The sequence below is a fragment of the Harpia harpyja genome, chromosome 19, assembly GCF_026419915.1.
Source record: "Harpia harpyja isolate bHarHar1 chromosome 19, bHarHar1 primary haplotype, whole genome shotgun sequence".
Classification (NCBI taxonomy): domain Eukaryota; kingdom Metazoa; phylum Chordata; class Aves; order Accipitriformes; family Accipitridae; genus Harpia; species Harpia harpyja.
Window position 1 is genome coordinate 18,122,709 of NC_068958.1, and position 16,362 is coordinate 18,139,070.

At 51.6% G+C, this 16,362-nt stretch overlaps 1 protein-coding gene across 4 annotated transcripts; it reads right to left on the reverse strand.

Annotated features, from left to right (window-relative positions):
• Positions 1-244: 244 nt before the first annotated feature.
• KCNA2 (potassium voltage-gated channel subfamily A member 2) lies at positions 245-11,259 on the reverse strand. Of its 4 annotated transcripts, none has more exons than XM_052815442.1 (5): positions 11,144-11,245; positions 9,989-10,233; positions 8,744-9,131; positions 4,725-7,952; positions 245-4,691 (listed from the first exon to the last, which is right to left on the reverse strand). In XM_052815442.1, the coding sequence occupies exon 4, from the start codon at positions 7,869-7,871 to the stop codon at positions 6,372-6,374; it is 1,500 nt and encodes a 499-aa protein (XP_052671402.1). In that variant the 5' UTR covers positions 7,872-7,952; positions 8,744-9,131; positions 9,989-10,233; positions 11,144-11,245; the 3' UTR covers positions 245-4,691; positions 4,725-6,371. The 4 variants fall into 4 exon arrangements, with proteins under 4 accessions (XP_052671402.1, XP_052671398.1, XP_052671399.1 ...); XM_052815438.1 differs by having other exon boundaries at positions 4,725-8,055; XM_052815439.1 differs by lacking the exon at positions 9,989-10,233 and having other exon boundaries at positions 4,725-8,055; positions 11,144-11,259.
• Between the last annotated feature and the right edge of the window lie 5,103 nt (positions 11,260-16,362).

Consider the following 16,362-nt stretch of genomic DNA (forward strand, 5'->3'; position numbering starts at 1 on the left):
GCGTGTCCATCCTCACCGGTGCCCACCACCGAGACCCATGAGCTCCTCCCAGGGGGTTTCCCCCTCCAACAGCCCCTCCAGACCAGCTGATGGTGGAGCACAAACTGATTTTTCCATGGCTCAGGCTGTTTCCTTCTTTTCTCACAGAAGGTTTAGATATACAGAAAAAAATACCCAGCCTACCAAAAATATAGTTGCTTATCTTTTTCTTCCCCACCCTCCACAGAACTGATATCAAGATAACTCCTCAATAATATACATATTTATTTTCTCTTAGTTAGTGCCGATATTTACAAAAATCGTGATAATCTGTGAAGAATAAATTATATACACTCATGATAAACCAGACAGCAAATGCTCATTTGGAATATGTATGTACACAGATCTGTATACCTATATACAACGGTGAGCCTTATTGACTCGGGTGCCTCTCAGCCTGTAGATCCACCCGACCCCCAGGACACCCCCGTGTCGTCAATAAGAGCAGTAACGTCTATACACACTGTGCAATTCAGATACAGCTGGTGTCTAAAGTTTTGTCTAGCAAACGCATGGTTAAATGACTTGAAATTCCCACGAGTCCTCCTTTAACAGTTTATAGGCCTCTCTCCATTCCTGGTCCCATTTCTCCCGTAACCATGGAAACAAAAGGTTCAGCTCCAGCATCCTTAGGATGAGTCCTTCTTGGATTTCCTCTTTCTATTGATTCGCTCGAATTAGGCACCGCACACAGGGTTGATCCAATACCCATTTTTTCCCCTTGTGCTTCAGCGTATGACATTGGAGGACAAGAGCGCAGTCTCAAGCAACGAGGGAGCAAGTGCAAATGGATAATTACAGTCTTATAGGCAACCGAATAATAATTTAAAAAAAAACCAAAATACAACCAAAACAAAAAACAAGCTCCAAAACTCCAAAAGACCAACCCAGGCTCAGGACAGCCAGGCAGGGCTGGGAAGGGGACGTGGTCCCCACGGGGGTTTAAACACACATATGGACCTTGCAATGAGGCCATGGTTACATGATGTCCCGCGGCTCCTACAAGCCAAACTGTCCCCCCCGCCGGAGGAAGAACACTGATAAGGAATTTATCTTTCATCACATACAACTGGGCTGGGGGATCTCCTCCCCGGGTGTAAATCAGTGTTGTGCTTTCAGGGGTGATTTACACCACCGGAGGCTGGTCCCTCTCCTCCCGTGATAGGATGCAGCAGGATCGGAACACCCATTTCTGAGAAGGGGGGATGAAATTTGGGCAGCCAAATGCAGTAACATCATGGGGAGACCGAGGCTGTGGGGTGCCGTTCACACAGGACCTGGGGAAGGGCAGTGCTTTGGCCAGAGACAGAATAGTGGCCCGTGCATGATGGGGGGGACTCTTGTCTCCCGTTGGGGCTCAGGGCAGCAGCTGGTCCCCAACAGGAGGGACCAAGGGATGCACTAGATGCAGAGGAGGTCAGATGCTGCCAGGGGTGCAAGGAAGAAGCCACAGCCTTTTTTTGGGTGCAAAATGAAGTGGTTTGGGGCCTACTCCTTCTTTCTTCACGCCTCAGTCCCTTTCACCCTACCAGCACGCTGACAAGCTCCCACTGAGAGAAGAAAACCCTGGGATCCCTCCCCATGGATGTAGAACTTGAGATAAACCCACCCTGGCTCCAAAACAGGGAGATGCTTCTTGCCACCACCCTGGGACCAAAAGCCAGCATGGTTCAAGGGACTTAAAAGCCATTACAAAAAAAAAACCACCTGAAAAACCCCACCCAGTGCAGCACAGCACTTGCATCGCAAACAAATCCCTTCAACTTCTGCTTGGCTTTCCCTGCACAGTCACAGAAACAGTTGTGGCGGGCCCAAGCCAGGGATTCAGGATCGAGAGCAGAGATGCTGCAAAGCTGCCAGTTTGCTGAGGGATGCACAGAGCCAAACGGCACCAGCCCCTCAGGATGCTCCCGCTTCCAAGGCCAGATCGGGATTTCCTTCTTCACTTGAGCCCATCCCTAAGTGTATTTCAAGCTCTGGAAAAGCTAAAAGACTTTGGCAGCAATTTCAAGGGCTGACCCAGGAATTATCTGATAACAAAGCAAGGCCCTTCCTGAAATACCTCCTCCTCCTCTGTCTTTTTCTCTCCTTCTGTGTATTTATGCACAAATATGCCCATATTTATACACCCACGTGCTATACTCTCATAACGCCAATCTAGAGATCTCTTTCTTTGTCTAGCTCAGCATTCAAACCTGTAGGACTTCGACACAAAACTTAGCTGCAAGGATTACTTTTCCCAATAAAACACATTGACCCATAAAGATGATTTTTTCCTAGCAGCCCTAATCACTTGGTGGTGTCCAGCCAGTATATGAGCCTCACCCCATTGCCCTTAGCAGAGATTTTGGAAGATATTAAAGTTCTGATGGGTTGCTTGCAGGCTTGGGCATGTGGTTGGGTGTTGGAAGACAACCTGCACTGTAATCACGACTTTCCATCTCTCCAAAACCATGGCACAAAAGATAAAACTAAAATACACGTATTGTCTCCTCTGGGTGCCAACCCAGGAGCTCCTCTGCAGACCAGAGAGCTTCAGTCCTCCATCCCGCCCCTGCAGAGAGGCAAACATGTCCACGGGAGGAGGAGAGGAACCAGACCACCTACATTAGGTGGCCCGATGCAATCTAACGTAGATGGTGGGACCCTTCCTTTCCCCAGTCCCTAATTTAGCATCCTCAGTCTGAGCCACTTTGCAGCTCATTTTTGCACTATTTCAGAGTCAAGGGGACTTTTGGATGCTCAGCGTCTCTGCAGAAACAGGCCCAGAATCTCTCAAATCAAATTCCTCAAGAAAAAAAAAAATAAATCACAGTCTCCTCCTGAAAAACTGGTTCAAGATCACATCAGTGAGTCAGAAGCAAAGCTAGAAATAGCACTAGAGCTCCGACCTGCAGGCACAAATCCCATTAAAAGCTATAGGGGAACCATTTCTCTGTGCGGGGGAGAAACCTGGACCCTTCTGTTTTGTGCAGCCTGACGGATCGCTTCCAGCCACGGCCCCCACAGACCTTTTTTGCCCAGAGCCAAACATCCAAACGCTTATCCTGGTGTTTTCCCTATTTCCCAAACACAGTGCCAAGGGCAGCCCAGAGATGCTCTCCCACCAGGGCTCGTTTTCCCCAGGAACTTCTGCCTGAGTCAATGCAAGAGGTGCAGGAGCCGTCCTAAGGAAGGAACTGGTGGTGCTGGCCTCTGCCATGGGGATGGATGCCAGCTCACATTGGTGACAACGGGAAGAACGTGGCCTCTTGCTCTTTGGTCCTGTCCATCCCTGTGATGCGGCCCTAAGGGAGCCAGGAACCCCCAGCTTGGTGTGTGGGTTTGGATGTGTCTGATCCTGCTCATGGACCTGCTCTCACCTCCTGCCCAGCCTTGGAAAGCCCACAGGGACATCGTGCCCAAAACACCTATCCCAAAAAACCCATGCTCTTCCTCCTTACCAAACCACAACGGCACTCACACTTCCAAGATGCACCCAATACTTTGGCAAACGCTCCCCCGAAATCATCCGAAGTCCACAGGCATTAAACAACTGGGCACTTTGCAAAGTCTCATTGAGTGCCAGCATCCTCCCCAAAAACCTGCAGCAACCTGCCCTTGGCACTTTCCCACACACCAGGGATGGGATCGCCCAGTGCTAGTGGCACCCATGGGTGAGTGGGCAGCATCCCGGTGCATCAGGCAGCTACCCCATGCAAGCTCACATCCCCATGGACCCACCATGAGCCAGATCAATGGAAGCTGTCTGGCTGACCACCCTGGGAATTATGCCCAAGGCAGCGACTCACGCCAGCCCCGTCCCATTCGACAGGAGGAGCTTCAGAAGCAGAGATTTATTGCTTTCGGTTGAGTTGCTTCTTTTTGTGTGTGTTTAAGGTGTTAATGGGTTTCAAGGGGCTCCCATTTCAGAGCTGCAGCAGCAAAGAGGGAGGAGAGGGCTCCTAATATAATGAGACGTAAGTAAAGACAGGCCGGGGGCCCCATGCTGTGTGGTGCTGAGCACCTTTGAGACCCAACGCATTGATGCTGCTGGTCCTCTGCACCAAGCAGAAGCCAGGACTCTCGTGCACTAACCATGGACACTTGGTATTAATTATAGCCAGGCCTGAATCAAGCAATCAATAAAATAAAAATGAGGAGTGATTCCACCTGGCTGAGTGGAGCCACATCAGCACGAGAGATGGATCCGGCCCTAAAGCAGCATTTTGAACCATTGCTGTAGAATACGCTAGCACCGTTTATTTTATTATTATTAGTATGGTTTTCCTCTCTGAGCTCAGGAAGGTTCTGATTGACCTCCCTCGCACACTCTGCAATGGGGTTCCCTCCTTGTGCCCAAACTTCACCGCAGCGGTACAGCACTGGCCGTGCCCAAATTCAGCCCAAATTCACCCCAACTCAACAGGCTGCTAAACCCTATCCTGCACCCCAGGGAGTCTTTGCTCGACCACAATCTTGGAAGAGGTTTGCATCCTCCTCCCCTCACCTGGCAGAGGAACAGGGCACCCGTCCCCATGGATTGTCAGCAATGGGGGGGAAAACACAAAGAAATCCAGACAGGGGTGGGGAAAGCAGGCGAGATCCCCCTGGACCGACAGCTCCCACCGATCCCCAAATAACACTGGGGATGAAGACGAAGCAGAAACAACCTCAGGGTGTCTGGAAGACGAAGCAGAAACAACCTCAGGGTCTCTGCATCTTGACTCACCCCTCCTAAAAACCCTGGAAGAAGGCAAAGCAAAGGCTCAGAGGCACCAGCTCAGATCCAGCCCACCCTCAGCGTGTGCCCTCTCCCCCATAAGGGAATAAACCGCCAGTCCTGAGGCTCTACATGGTTGAAAAGGAGTTTTCCAGCCCAAAACGCACCCTGCCCTGGTGATCCCATGGGTGCTGCAGGATAGGTCATCCTGCTCCAGCCCGTGTCCCACCATCCCGGCACCCCTGAGCTGGGAAGCCCCTGATGCCCCAAGTGCTCACATTTGCTGAGGATTTGGCCCTATAGTCGCTCTCTAAATATCTATATACACACACACGATAATTATATGGGAAACGGCTGAAAATTGCTGAACAAACAAGTCAGGAGAGCCGGTACCTGCTATTCCACCTGCTCCTCGTGCCCTCTCTGATCCACCGTGGTTTGTGCTCATGGCACCAAGATTAATGACTAATTACTCGCCCCATAATGAGTGCAGGTGTTTAACTTTCAGCTCACCTTCCCTCGCTTGCATTAGTTGGCTCTTGTGTCTGGATGCTCGGACACTCAGGCTTTGCCTTATTATCTATCAAACTGTTGTCAGCACATGCCTTCCCCATCCAGTTTTTAAATATAATGGAGATTTTTTAACTCCCATGAATCTCCTTCGAGCCACCGGAGAATCTATAAACACTATAAACATGAATACTGTATAGTCTACTAAGAAAATATATATTTGTGTGTGTATTAAATATTCAGATTCATGCAACAAATATCCATGCAGCTGTACTGTATTACTGGTTAAATTTCACTGCAGTATAAATATATTATAGGCCACAGCATAGTTGCTCCAGTTTTATATATAGATATAAAAAAAGATGCTTTTTCCAACTCATTTTCAATGTGTCAGTGGAGGTGTCTTTGGTGATCCTGGAAATATTGGTGATGGAAGTGTCAGCTAAATAAATAAATAAAATCCAAGCGCTTGATTTATTTACTCATCCCTCCCGATGCCTAGCATAGAAAATTTAAGACTTAATAAATAATGTGTCGTCATACTAATTATCCCTCCCCTGGGCCTCACACTGGCATACTGCAGTGGCTGAAACTATTGCAGCATGCAGCATTTTCAGTTATGAAACATGAGCCTGGGCAATGCGTTCGCACTTGGCATTCCCGGGGCGGAAACCCGAGCCTTCAAGCAATTCGGACACACGACTGCATCTTCCCTTCATTAAGCTCTGCCTGACCTTTCCCAGCCGTTCCCCATGCCTGGAAGCTGGCTGTCACCCAGCTCCACGGGACAGGGACAGGCTTTCATGGTACCCTGGGATGGCCCGGAGCTGCCCCCCGCGTCCCCATCCCATTGCTCGAAATGCCCAACCATTCCATATCTTTGGAAACCCACAAGCCTGGGATGGGAGAAGGGAAACAAAATGGTTTGTTGGGGTTTTTTTTGCACAAACGCTTATTCGGTGTGGAAATCAAAGGTTAAAAGTCACTTACACAGCTATTGCTTCCCATGCAGAACCAAATATACACCGTAGAAAATACTGTATTAACTACAATGCAGAGCAGCACTCAATATCTGCAATTGTTCCACTTCAGCTTTAAATATGTTACTAGATTTTAGCGACTAGACATCGGTTAGCATTTTGGTGATATTCACATAGTTTGTGTTAGCTAGGGTGCAATTGGCTGTCTTCAAGTTCTCCTCCCTAAAATCCTCATTGCTATTGTTTACGCCTTCCTGAATCTCCATATAATCAGACTTACTAATCGTAGAGGCACTTCTGCTTTTCTTTAGGTCAGGGGAAGAGGGGATCTTTGGGCAGCTGGTTACTTGCAAATATTGAGCCTGCTCCTCTCCCTCCGTCTCCCGGTGGTAGAAGTAATTGAAGTTAGACACTATGACGGGCACCGGTAAGGCAATCGTTAATACGCCAGCAATGGCACACAAGGAACCCACTATTTTCCCCCCGATGGTCGTGGGGACCATGTCTCCGTAGCCAACAGTCGTCATGGAAACCACGGCCCACCAGAAGGCATCGGGGATGCTCGGGAACTGGGACTCACTCTCGTCGGCCTCGGCAAAGTAGACGGCGCTGGAGAAGAGGATGACGCCGATGAAGAGGAAAAATATCAAGAGGCCCAGCTCCCGCATGCTGGCCTTGAGAGTCTGCCCCAGGATCTGCAGCCCCTTGGAGTGTCGGGAGAGTTTGAAGATCCTGAAGACCCGCACCAAGCGGATGACTCGAAGGATGGCCAAGGACATGGCTTGCTGGCCTTGCTGACCATCCTCCGGCTTCTCGGCCAGCTCCGTCCCTAAGGTGATGAAATAGGGAATGATGGCTACGATGTCTATAATGTTCATGATGTTGGTAAAAAACCCAGCCTTGCTGGGGCAGGCGAAAAACCTCACCAAGAACTCGAAGGAGAACCAGATGATGCAAAGTGTCTCCACGATGAAGAAGGGGTCTGTGAAAGAGGTGGACTGCTGGTACCCCATGCTGCTGTTGGAGTAGGGGGGGTGGCTCAGCCCGCTGCCATGCATGTCTTCATTCTCATCCCGAAAAATGGGCAAAGTTTCCAGGCAAAAGCTGACGATGGAGATTAAAATCACCATGACGGAGACAATAGCTATAATCCTGGCAGGGCCTGAGCTCTCAGGGTACTCAAAGAGCAACCACACTTGTCTCTGAAACTCGTTCTCAGGCAAGGGTCTTTCCTCTTCTTTGATGTAACCTTCATCCTCCCGAAACATCTCCATCGCTTCTTCCCCCAGTTCATAGAAACGAATCTCTTCCGAGAAGATATCTAAGGGCACATTAACCGGCCTCCGCAACCTCCCACCAGACTGGTAATAGTACAAAATCGCATCGAAGCTTGGTCTGTTCCGGTCAAAGAAATACTCATTCCGGAGTGGGTCAAAATATCTCATTCTCTTTTTAGGATCCCCTAGTAAGGTCTCTGGAAACTGGGCTAGTGTCTTGAGCTGTGTCTCAAAGCGCAGACCTGAAATATTAATGACCACCCTCTCGCAGCATTCATGGTCGGTCTCAGGGTTATATGTGTCCTGCGGGTGACCGGGAAGAGCTGCAGCTTCGTCTGCAGGATCTCCAGTAGCAACTGTCATATTGGGCTTTAAAAGAAATCCTTATGCTAAACTCTTCCCAGTGCCCGGTGGTGGGATCGGATTCAGGGCAGGGTTACTATCCTGCAGAAGGACAGGTACGTAGGTTTGGAAGTGTCTCATGAAAAGGCGAAGGGATGATAAAAAAAAAAGAGAAAATAAAAAAAAAGAAAGAAAATTGCCCCTGCTGAGAAAGAGAGAGATGAAATAAAGTTGGGGGGAGGAGAGCAGCTCCCTTCACTAGCATGTCTATCCTCTTCCTCAGGGGGGTTAATTCGCCTTCTCTGGGACAGAGTTCAAAAACTCCCATCTAAACCCATTAGGTGGAAGAGAGAAAACACCTGAGGAACTGTCACCTATTCAAAACCAGCGTGGAAAAAACTGGCATTGGCAAACCAGAACTTTTTTTGGCTAACAATAAAAATTCTAATTAAAAAAAAAATTAAAAAAGAGGGAGGAAGGGAAGAGAAAGGAAGGAAGAAAAATAACCCCATCCAGCCCTAAAGTGGCAAGGGGACCCCGTGGGGTGCCGGGGAGAGGCAGACCAGGCTCAGCTCATTTCCAGGCATGCAGCTAAGGGTTAACATTTAACCGTGCAATCTCAGGCAATCTACCCTCTAGGAAAGCTCTAACTTCAGTTTTAAGTTCGACACCTTCCCGATCCTCCTGCCCTGGCCATAAAGCGGCAAGGCGACATGCTGCCCTCCCTGCCTGCAGCCAAACGGGCAAGCTTTGCGGCTGCCTGAATTTGGAGCTGCCGATGCCGATGCAAGCTGCCCCGCGGACCACTGCAGTCCCCCTCCTCGACCGCTGGTGTCCCGGCTCCTGTCATTCTCTGCAAACCACCATGGCACACAGAAAACAAATCACATTACCTGGAGAAGCCAAATCTTAGTGTCTCTTAGTAACACCGATTATCTGACCCTGGGGAAATCCTAGAGAGAAATACAGGCTTCCAAGATCCCCATAATTTCCTCTCTCTTCAAAGTTAAAAATAATGGTGAGTCATCGTAGAAAAAGGAGAAGGGACATAAAAGGGGTTAGATTCCCAGATGGTGGAAGTCAGGTCTTGTAATGGTTTGGACTGGAGAGAGAGAGAAAGAGAGACAGAGAGACAGAGAGACAGAGTCTTCTCGGTAGCTGTTGCAGATCTGCACTTCAGGGCAGATGAGCGTCTGTCTGATGCCTTCGGTACGACGGTGAAAAGATGCTAAGCTCAGCAAAACCCGATGTCCCCAGTGTCCTCGGGAGGTGTGGCATCGCCTGGAAAAAACACCAAGAAGGTAGCAAGCTGCTGGGGGCTCGAAAGGAGCATCTGCAAAGCCCCGGCTCCTCCAGGCACCCCCTTTTTCCTCCCCGTGAGCTGTTTGCCCGCTGCCTGGCCAACCTGCACTGCAACACGAGAGGAGGGCGAGAGTGCGCTAGCGGCAAGGCGGAAAAAACCAGAGCCCCATCTCCCTCCGCTCTCGCTCAACGCCACGGCGTGCAGCAGGGCCGGGCTGCCCGTGGGAGCTGGTGCCAGGCGAAGGGGAGGGGAGGGGGGGGAAACAACGACGCAGCCCCCCTCAACCGCTGAGGCTCTGCAAAGCCACGGTGGGTTCCCACCACCGCCGAGCAGCCGGGAGTCGGTGGTACCCACGGGGTGCAGCGCCCACACGCCATCGCGTCGCGTTCCCGGGTGATTCGGGAGGCTCTGGCTTCATCCGTGAGACTGACCCCCCCCATCGGTCCCTGTCTGTCATTCCCCCCCCAAAGGCCACCTGCCTCCCTAGATAGCCCCGAGGAGCCCCGAGCATCGTGGGCCCGACCATGGGAACCCACGCGACCTGCATCCACCCTCCCCATCCTCCGAAAAGCCAACCCCCCGGCCGACCCACCCCCCCCAGGGGAATTCGACTCCGGTGGGCAAAATTTCTCATGGGGATGTTGAGGCTCTGGTCCCCGGTCGATGCCAAGTCGGCAGCATCCCTGCTCTTAACGAGCGCTCATTTACATCATCCCGCACTGCCTCACACCATGGAGATGCTCAACCCAGAGAGGTCCAACCAACCTCTCATTTTTTCTTTTTTTTTTTTTCCCTCCCAAAGAAAAAACAAAAACAAAACCAAAAAACCTCTAACCTCCCTTCTTCAGCTCCAACTCGACTTGTCTACTTTGAGCCAGGATTACAGAACCGGGTAGGGGAGGCAGGTGGAAAATAACCCCGCGGTCCCAACCTCCTTGGCAAAGATTTCAGCCGTCTCCAGGCCATTTATGCCTGTTGGTTCCTCTCCTCATCACCTGGGGTGCAGATATTGCCGCAGATCCCTCTTTTCTTGGAAATTTCCCTTTTCCGTGCAACCCTCCTCTCCCTTCTCCTTATGCACTAGAAAAAATAGTACAACCCTGACAAGGCTTGCAGCATTCAACCGCTTCGCTTAACCCTTTTCTGCCAGGCCCAGAGGAGAGGAGGTTGCATCTGTCCCAGTTTTTCTCCTTTTCCTGCATTTTCTCCCCACCGCTCGCTCCCCAGTGACTCGCTCAGGAGTTCGGCTTGATTTGACCTTCCCTGGCTCGTCCGAGCATCATGCTAAAACGCCACAAACACCATCTTTCTGCTGCTGCAAAAAATATCTGGCAGCCACAACCCCCCATTTCACCAAAAATCAACCAACCTTGATTTTTTTTTTTCTGAATACAGTTTTTCTCTTGCCTGTAAACTCTCTCCTCCCCTTTCTCCCTTCCCCAAACACCCCAGGTTTGTTTAACAGCACAGAAATTTACTTATTTTTTTTAACATGTTGATTTTTATTTGGCATGAGGTCTAGGCTCCTTTTTCTGAGTCCAAATCCAAGCAGTGGTGCTTGGTGCTTATCAGAGATGGTTACGGCATCATCTGAGTTGACATCACACATCCCAACACTCAGTTTCTCCTACTTTCTCCCCTTCGCATGCTTTCCTGGCAAACACCCCCCCCCCAAGCATCTTTGGGGTTAATTCATGCAAATTTGGGGGTTGGGGGGGGAGCATGGAGGAGGTGAAGAAGAAGATTTGCCCAGAGACCCTCAGTTTTCCCCCTGCCTGCACAGACCACTGCAGGCAGGAGCCATGCCTGTATTTCAGAGGGGCGAGATTTCAGGTTGCACGCCTCGAGGACAAGGTCGTGTTTGCAAACTAAACCACGAATACCTCCATTTGCACAGTTTATGGTCAGGCTGTATTTAAGCAGGGCAGCGGTGGGGAGAGGGGGGGAAAGGATGCAAGGTGGGGGGGGAGAGAAAAAGGCACCAACTTACAATTGGCTCTGCAGTCAGGCATGCGGCGAATGCACAAGCAGCCGCTCTGCTCCGCGCCGCTGCCGGCACCTCTCACCTACGGCCCCCAAAACTCGTACCCCGGGAGTCAACCTCCGAAGGCAGCAGAGCTTCTCCATGAATATTCATAAGATTAATATGAGCATCTTCCCCCCCCCCCGCCCCCCCCGCCTCCCTCCTCCCAAGCAAGAGACCTAGATTTCAACCACTGGGAAATAATCATATCCCTGGATACGTGATGCTGCTTTACCGTGCGGCTCTGATCCATACCATATTCTTGGTAATAGCCTGGATCTGCTTGGGGAGATCTGGGGGGTGGAGAACCACCAGCTCCGCTCAGCTTTAGGGAAGGAGATGGGGCAGGATGGGACTCGCAGGGACCACACTGCTCTGCTCTTGGCTGGGGTGAGGATGTAAAAAGCAGTAATTTTATATTACTTTATGTTTACAGACCTCCCTTCACATGGAGGCATCTCCCACCCCCAAAGGAGGGACATGACCAAGCTCATACCAATGTGGCAAATAAGACCTGCGGATCAACCTCTGCCTTAGGGCATGAGGGAGATGCATCTGCTTGGACCACTCTGCCATTACCCCACAGCCCCACGAAGAGCATCGGGGCAGCAACAAGTCCTGCAAGGTGCCTGGCACCCAGCAAACACGAGCACCGGAGGAGGCAATGGAAAATATTTCTATTCCCATACACAGTGGTCAAATTTGCAAGGAGCCGTCGGTGCCGCCGGTGATCGCCCCAGGGACAACAACCCGAGGTGGGATGGGAGGGCATGGACCACCCTGAATACCCCAAAAAATCAGTGCTTAGTGTAATGCCCAGCCAGCCAGGAGGATCTGGGTACCTGGTAGGGCTAAACCGTATTATTTTAGCTCCCCGAGGTGCCAGGAGCAGCGGGTGGCACAGAGCCAGAGACTGGGTGCAGCACGGGGTGGGGGTGAGGGGGATGCTATCACCCACTGCTACTCCCAACACCCCTCTTGGTCTTGAAACAAAAATATATTTCCCCAAGCCCTAGCCAGATCCCAATATTGAAAATTAATTTCTAACCCTACGGCAAAATTGGGAATCCTTCTCTCCCTGCCGCGAACAGCCCTTTCACGTATGGGTTTTCTTACTGCCTGCATCCAGCTGACATGAGGCTACTCTGGATGAGGGTTTTTTAATGTCATCTGCATTATTTTAGCCTTTTCTGAAGGCAGATCTGCCATAGCGGGGTAGGTTGAATCCAGAAAATGATTTGCCTGAGGCTAATCCTTATGCAATATGCAGAAACTGAGGCCGGGCAGAGAACAATTCAACTGAAGCTGAATCTCTAACTTGTTATTCTTGCTGCCGCCTTGCGAAGGATTTACAAAACCAGGGGGATTTTTCATATAAACAGCACCAACTCCTTACCAAGAGCCAAAATCCCATCTCTAGCAAATCAGGGGAATTTCTCTGAATTGAGTGACACTCTCCTGATTCACTATCCTAATTGTGGAGCTATTATTATAGTCTGTGTGTCGGCACTCGTCTCCCTCAGCCACGCTGACAACTCCAGACGTAACCCAGCCTTTCAGAGAACTAGACGAGCCGATGCACTGCACCCACTTGTCTGTTTTACATGAATTTAACCAGCCAACGTCTTTGCATCAATATTATAATTAAAAAATAAGTCCCTTCTTGATTAGTTCTCTTATCTAAATGGACTTTATAGTCACCCAGACTAGAAGCCTTATCCCATCTGTGTGTGTGGCCTTGGGAAAGTCACTTGGTGTGGGGGTGTCCCAGGTCCCATCAGGAAGCAGATGAGCTCCCCTTGCTTTGCTGCCTTTATTCCCAGGGAAGCCCCCCAGGGCTGTTCAGACCTTGTATTCATGAGCTTGCAGCCAGCCCCCACAGTACAAACAAAAAGCAAAAATGTGCTTTTTTTTCCCCTTTTTTCCCCTGTAACCTGCTGGTAGTGTGTTTGGAGGATGCTCAGTGATGTGATGCTGTGGGGGCATAGATGAAACCCCCAGGGCAGGGTGTCCCCAGGACTGGCCTCATCCAGAACAGCAAAACTCAAGCCCTAGACTCACATTGCAAAGCATGACCCACGCCTGGTCCTACACTGCATCACCTGGGACAGGCACCAGCATTTCCCCATGCTGCCATGAGCTGAGCTGCTCCCTCCAGAGAGGACAGACCCTGTCCCACCACCTTCACGCATCCTGCACAGCCTCAGATGATGGCATCTCCCTGTGGTGTCCCTCCTGGGGAGCCCACGCCACCTCCTGCAAAGCCAGAGGGACTTTGAGGGCACCAGCAGCCATGCCAGGAGGAAGAGCCGAGCTGGACCAAGGCTTGACCATGGTGCCAAGCAGAGTGGGCTTGGACGGGGCAGGGTGCTGAGCCCCCATCTCCACCCGAGCCACGGCTTTCCAGCCGCAGGGGTTGACATAACTGGGCCCCGTGTCATTTTAGAACCTGTAAGCGAGTTCCTGGGGCTGTGAGTCACCCTCCGGGGAAAGCATCCAACCTCCCACCCGCTGCCTATGTCAGAGCACCAAGCTCCCGGCCCCCCAGCACCCCAGCACCCACGCCTCAGCGCGTGGTGGCAAGAGAAGGGAACACCGAGAAATGTCGGTGACCCTGATGCGATGGCACAGCGTCTAAAAATGAAGGCAGCCAGGGAAAAAAGTGACACGGACCGGCAGAGCAGACTTTGCTCTTCCACAGCAGATGCTGCTGGTGAATCCCAAAATACCGTGGTGAGATAGGTCAGAGTAGCTCCTCCTGTCTGGGGAGACTGGAGGAGTTTCAGGGGTTTGCCCAAGGTTACGCAAGAAAGGAGGAGCAGAGCAAAAAGCGATGCTGGGCTCTGCAGGAGCGGGGCAGGGCTCCTGGTCTGTGGGAGAATCTCCTCATCCCTGGGAAGGCACATCATGGCCAGGGGGAAAACAGCAAATATTGCCTGTCTGCAAAGTTAATGTTAAACACATTCTCCCTCTGTATTTCTCCAAGGTGGTTTTCGTAATAAAATAGCTGAGTACCAGTCTGAATTCTCGTTTGGTTCATCTCTGAGTTGCAACATCTTTGCCCCCACAGACGCTCCACCAGCCTGAACGGCCAGTCTGGAGAGGAGCTGGGCACCGTTCATTGAAGATAAAAGTCATTTAGCTCAACCAAAACAAAGTAGAGAACTTCAGTTCTTGAGGGCTTTGGAGCTTGTCGAGATGATTGTGAATATTTCATGCCAGGCTGCCACTGGCTCCAGGAGAGCTAATGGACCCGCTGCCAGGCTGGTGCAGGGTGAGCATCGGTCCTGGGCGGGTGCCTCCTGCTTGGGCTGCTCCAGCCACTCGGGTTAAAAGGCTCTTAAAGCCGCTTTATTTCACTTGCACAAACAAAAAGGACAGGACAAGCCAAATTAACGAACGGAAAAGAAATCAATAGCCTCCTTCCAGCCAGGCGCGAGTGCTTTCAGCTCAGGAAAGAAAGCCTGCCAGCTCGCAGGCCTGTGCATCATGTGTGGATAAAGTCCCCCCATCCCTCCCCGGGGCTGGGGCTTTATTTAAGGTGTCAGCTGAGCCCCTGTGTCCCCGCAGGCTGGCTGCGGGCCACCGCCTCCTCACCGAGGGGACCCAGCCGTCTCCCTCTGTCCTTCCAGTCCTCCCATGCCAGAGGGACCAAGAAAGCAGTCGCTTCAAGGCTCCAAAAGTGCCTTTATCCAAGATGCCGACCGAATGCCTGCTTTGCCAAGCCAGGGCTGCTCGTGTGACCCCAAGACAGAGGAGAGGTGATGAACATCTCGGTTTCTCTCCAATGATTCATTTTCCCAGGGTCTGAACCAGCCCATACCCATCTGCCCGACGGAGCATTCCTCCTCCTCCTCCTGCTTTGGGCGGGGTGATGCTTACCAAGAAGAGGGGAAATTGGGCCAAAAGTTGAAACCTTCTGGTTGTTGAGCTTAGGGAGGAGAAGACTAAGGGGAAATGGGAGAAACCTCCAGTGGAGGTGGCGAGAACCTGTAGGCAGATTGCCTTTGCCTTGGGGGAGCAGTTAGGTGACCTCAGGGTCCCCTCTGCACTGCCATGATGGGGCACAACTCCTTTTAGCCACCAGTCCTGGGACTGGTTCCCCATACAGGTGATGACCAGGGTGACAGCATCTCCCGTCACAGCACAAATGGGACAAGCAGCTCCACAGAGGCTATTTTTAGACCCTGTGGGTCTCAGCCCAAGTCTCTGCTGGTGCTGGGTGGGGGCCAAGGGCTGCTGAAGGTCAGATCTGAGCCATGGAGTGGGTTGAGATGTTCCCATCACCCCAGACGTTCATCCCTCCGCACCGAGCAGCAGGACTGCAAACAAGCTGGGAGGAAAAGTGGTTGGAGAGGATGATTTGCCTCTTCTCCTCCTCCCATGTGGAGATGCTGCCGGGGGGAGTTGCAGCCAGTAGGGATGCTCAGGCTGGGGAGCACCTTCCCCACGGCTAGGTGACATGGGCACGGTGGCACTGTGGGCACAGTGGCATTTTGGGCACTGTGGCATTGTGACAGCTTCAGCCACGAGATGGCACTGCGTGGCATGGCACAAAGCATCCAGCCCACTGGGCCAAATCCTGGGCTGGGCCAAGGTCTGGGGCATGCCAGCCCCATGGCCCTGCCAGGTTGTGAGTCATGCCAAACCATGGGCTGTGCCAGATTGTGAGCCATGCCAAATTATGGGTCGTGCCAAACCACGGGCTGTGCCAGATTGTGAGCCATGCCAAATTATGAACTGTGCCAAACTATGAGCCGCACCAGGTCATACGCTGTGCCAAATTGTGGATCATGCCAGACTGGGAGCTGTGCCAAGTTGCTCGCTGTGCCAACCCACTCCAGCTTGGCCCCCAAACTCACCGTAAGCCCCCGGTTGCCCTCACTCTGGGGCCAAGGCCCCTGTGTCTCTGCTGCCCAGCGCCGCTCCCTTCCCTGCAGGGCCTCCCCTTGAAATGGCTGTGCCATGGTGGAAAATTCCTAGGAGAATAAAAAAAGATTTTGTGTGCTTTCTCAAGGGATTTGGAGGAAATTCATTATTTTATTGCCGCTGCCCAGCTGCTGGGAATGGCCGGAGATGTCCCATTGCAGTGACACTGACCTGGCCCCTCAAGCGTGTCTCCAGCAGCTCTGGGCTCGCTGTTCTTACCAGTGACTTGGGCAGGTGACAGCCACAGGGTTGCAGAT

Excerpts from the sequence above, each read along its gene's own strand:
- KCNA2 (XM_052815439.1), bottom strand. The coding sequence starts at position 7,871 with ATGACAGTTGCTACTGGAGATCCTGCAGACGAAGCTGCAGCTCTTCCC.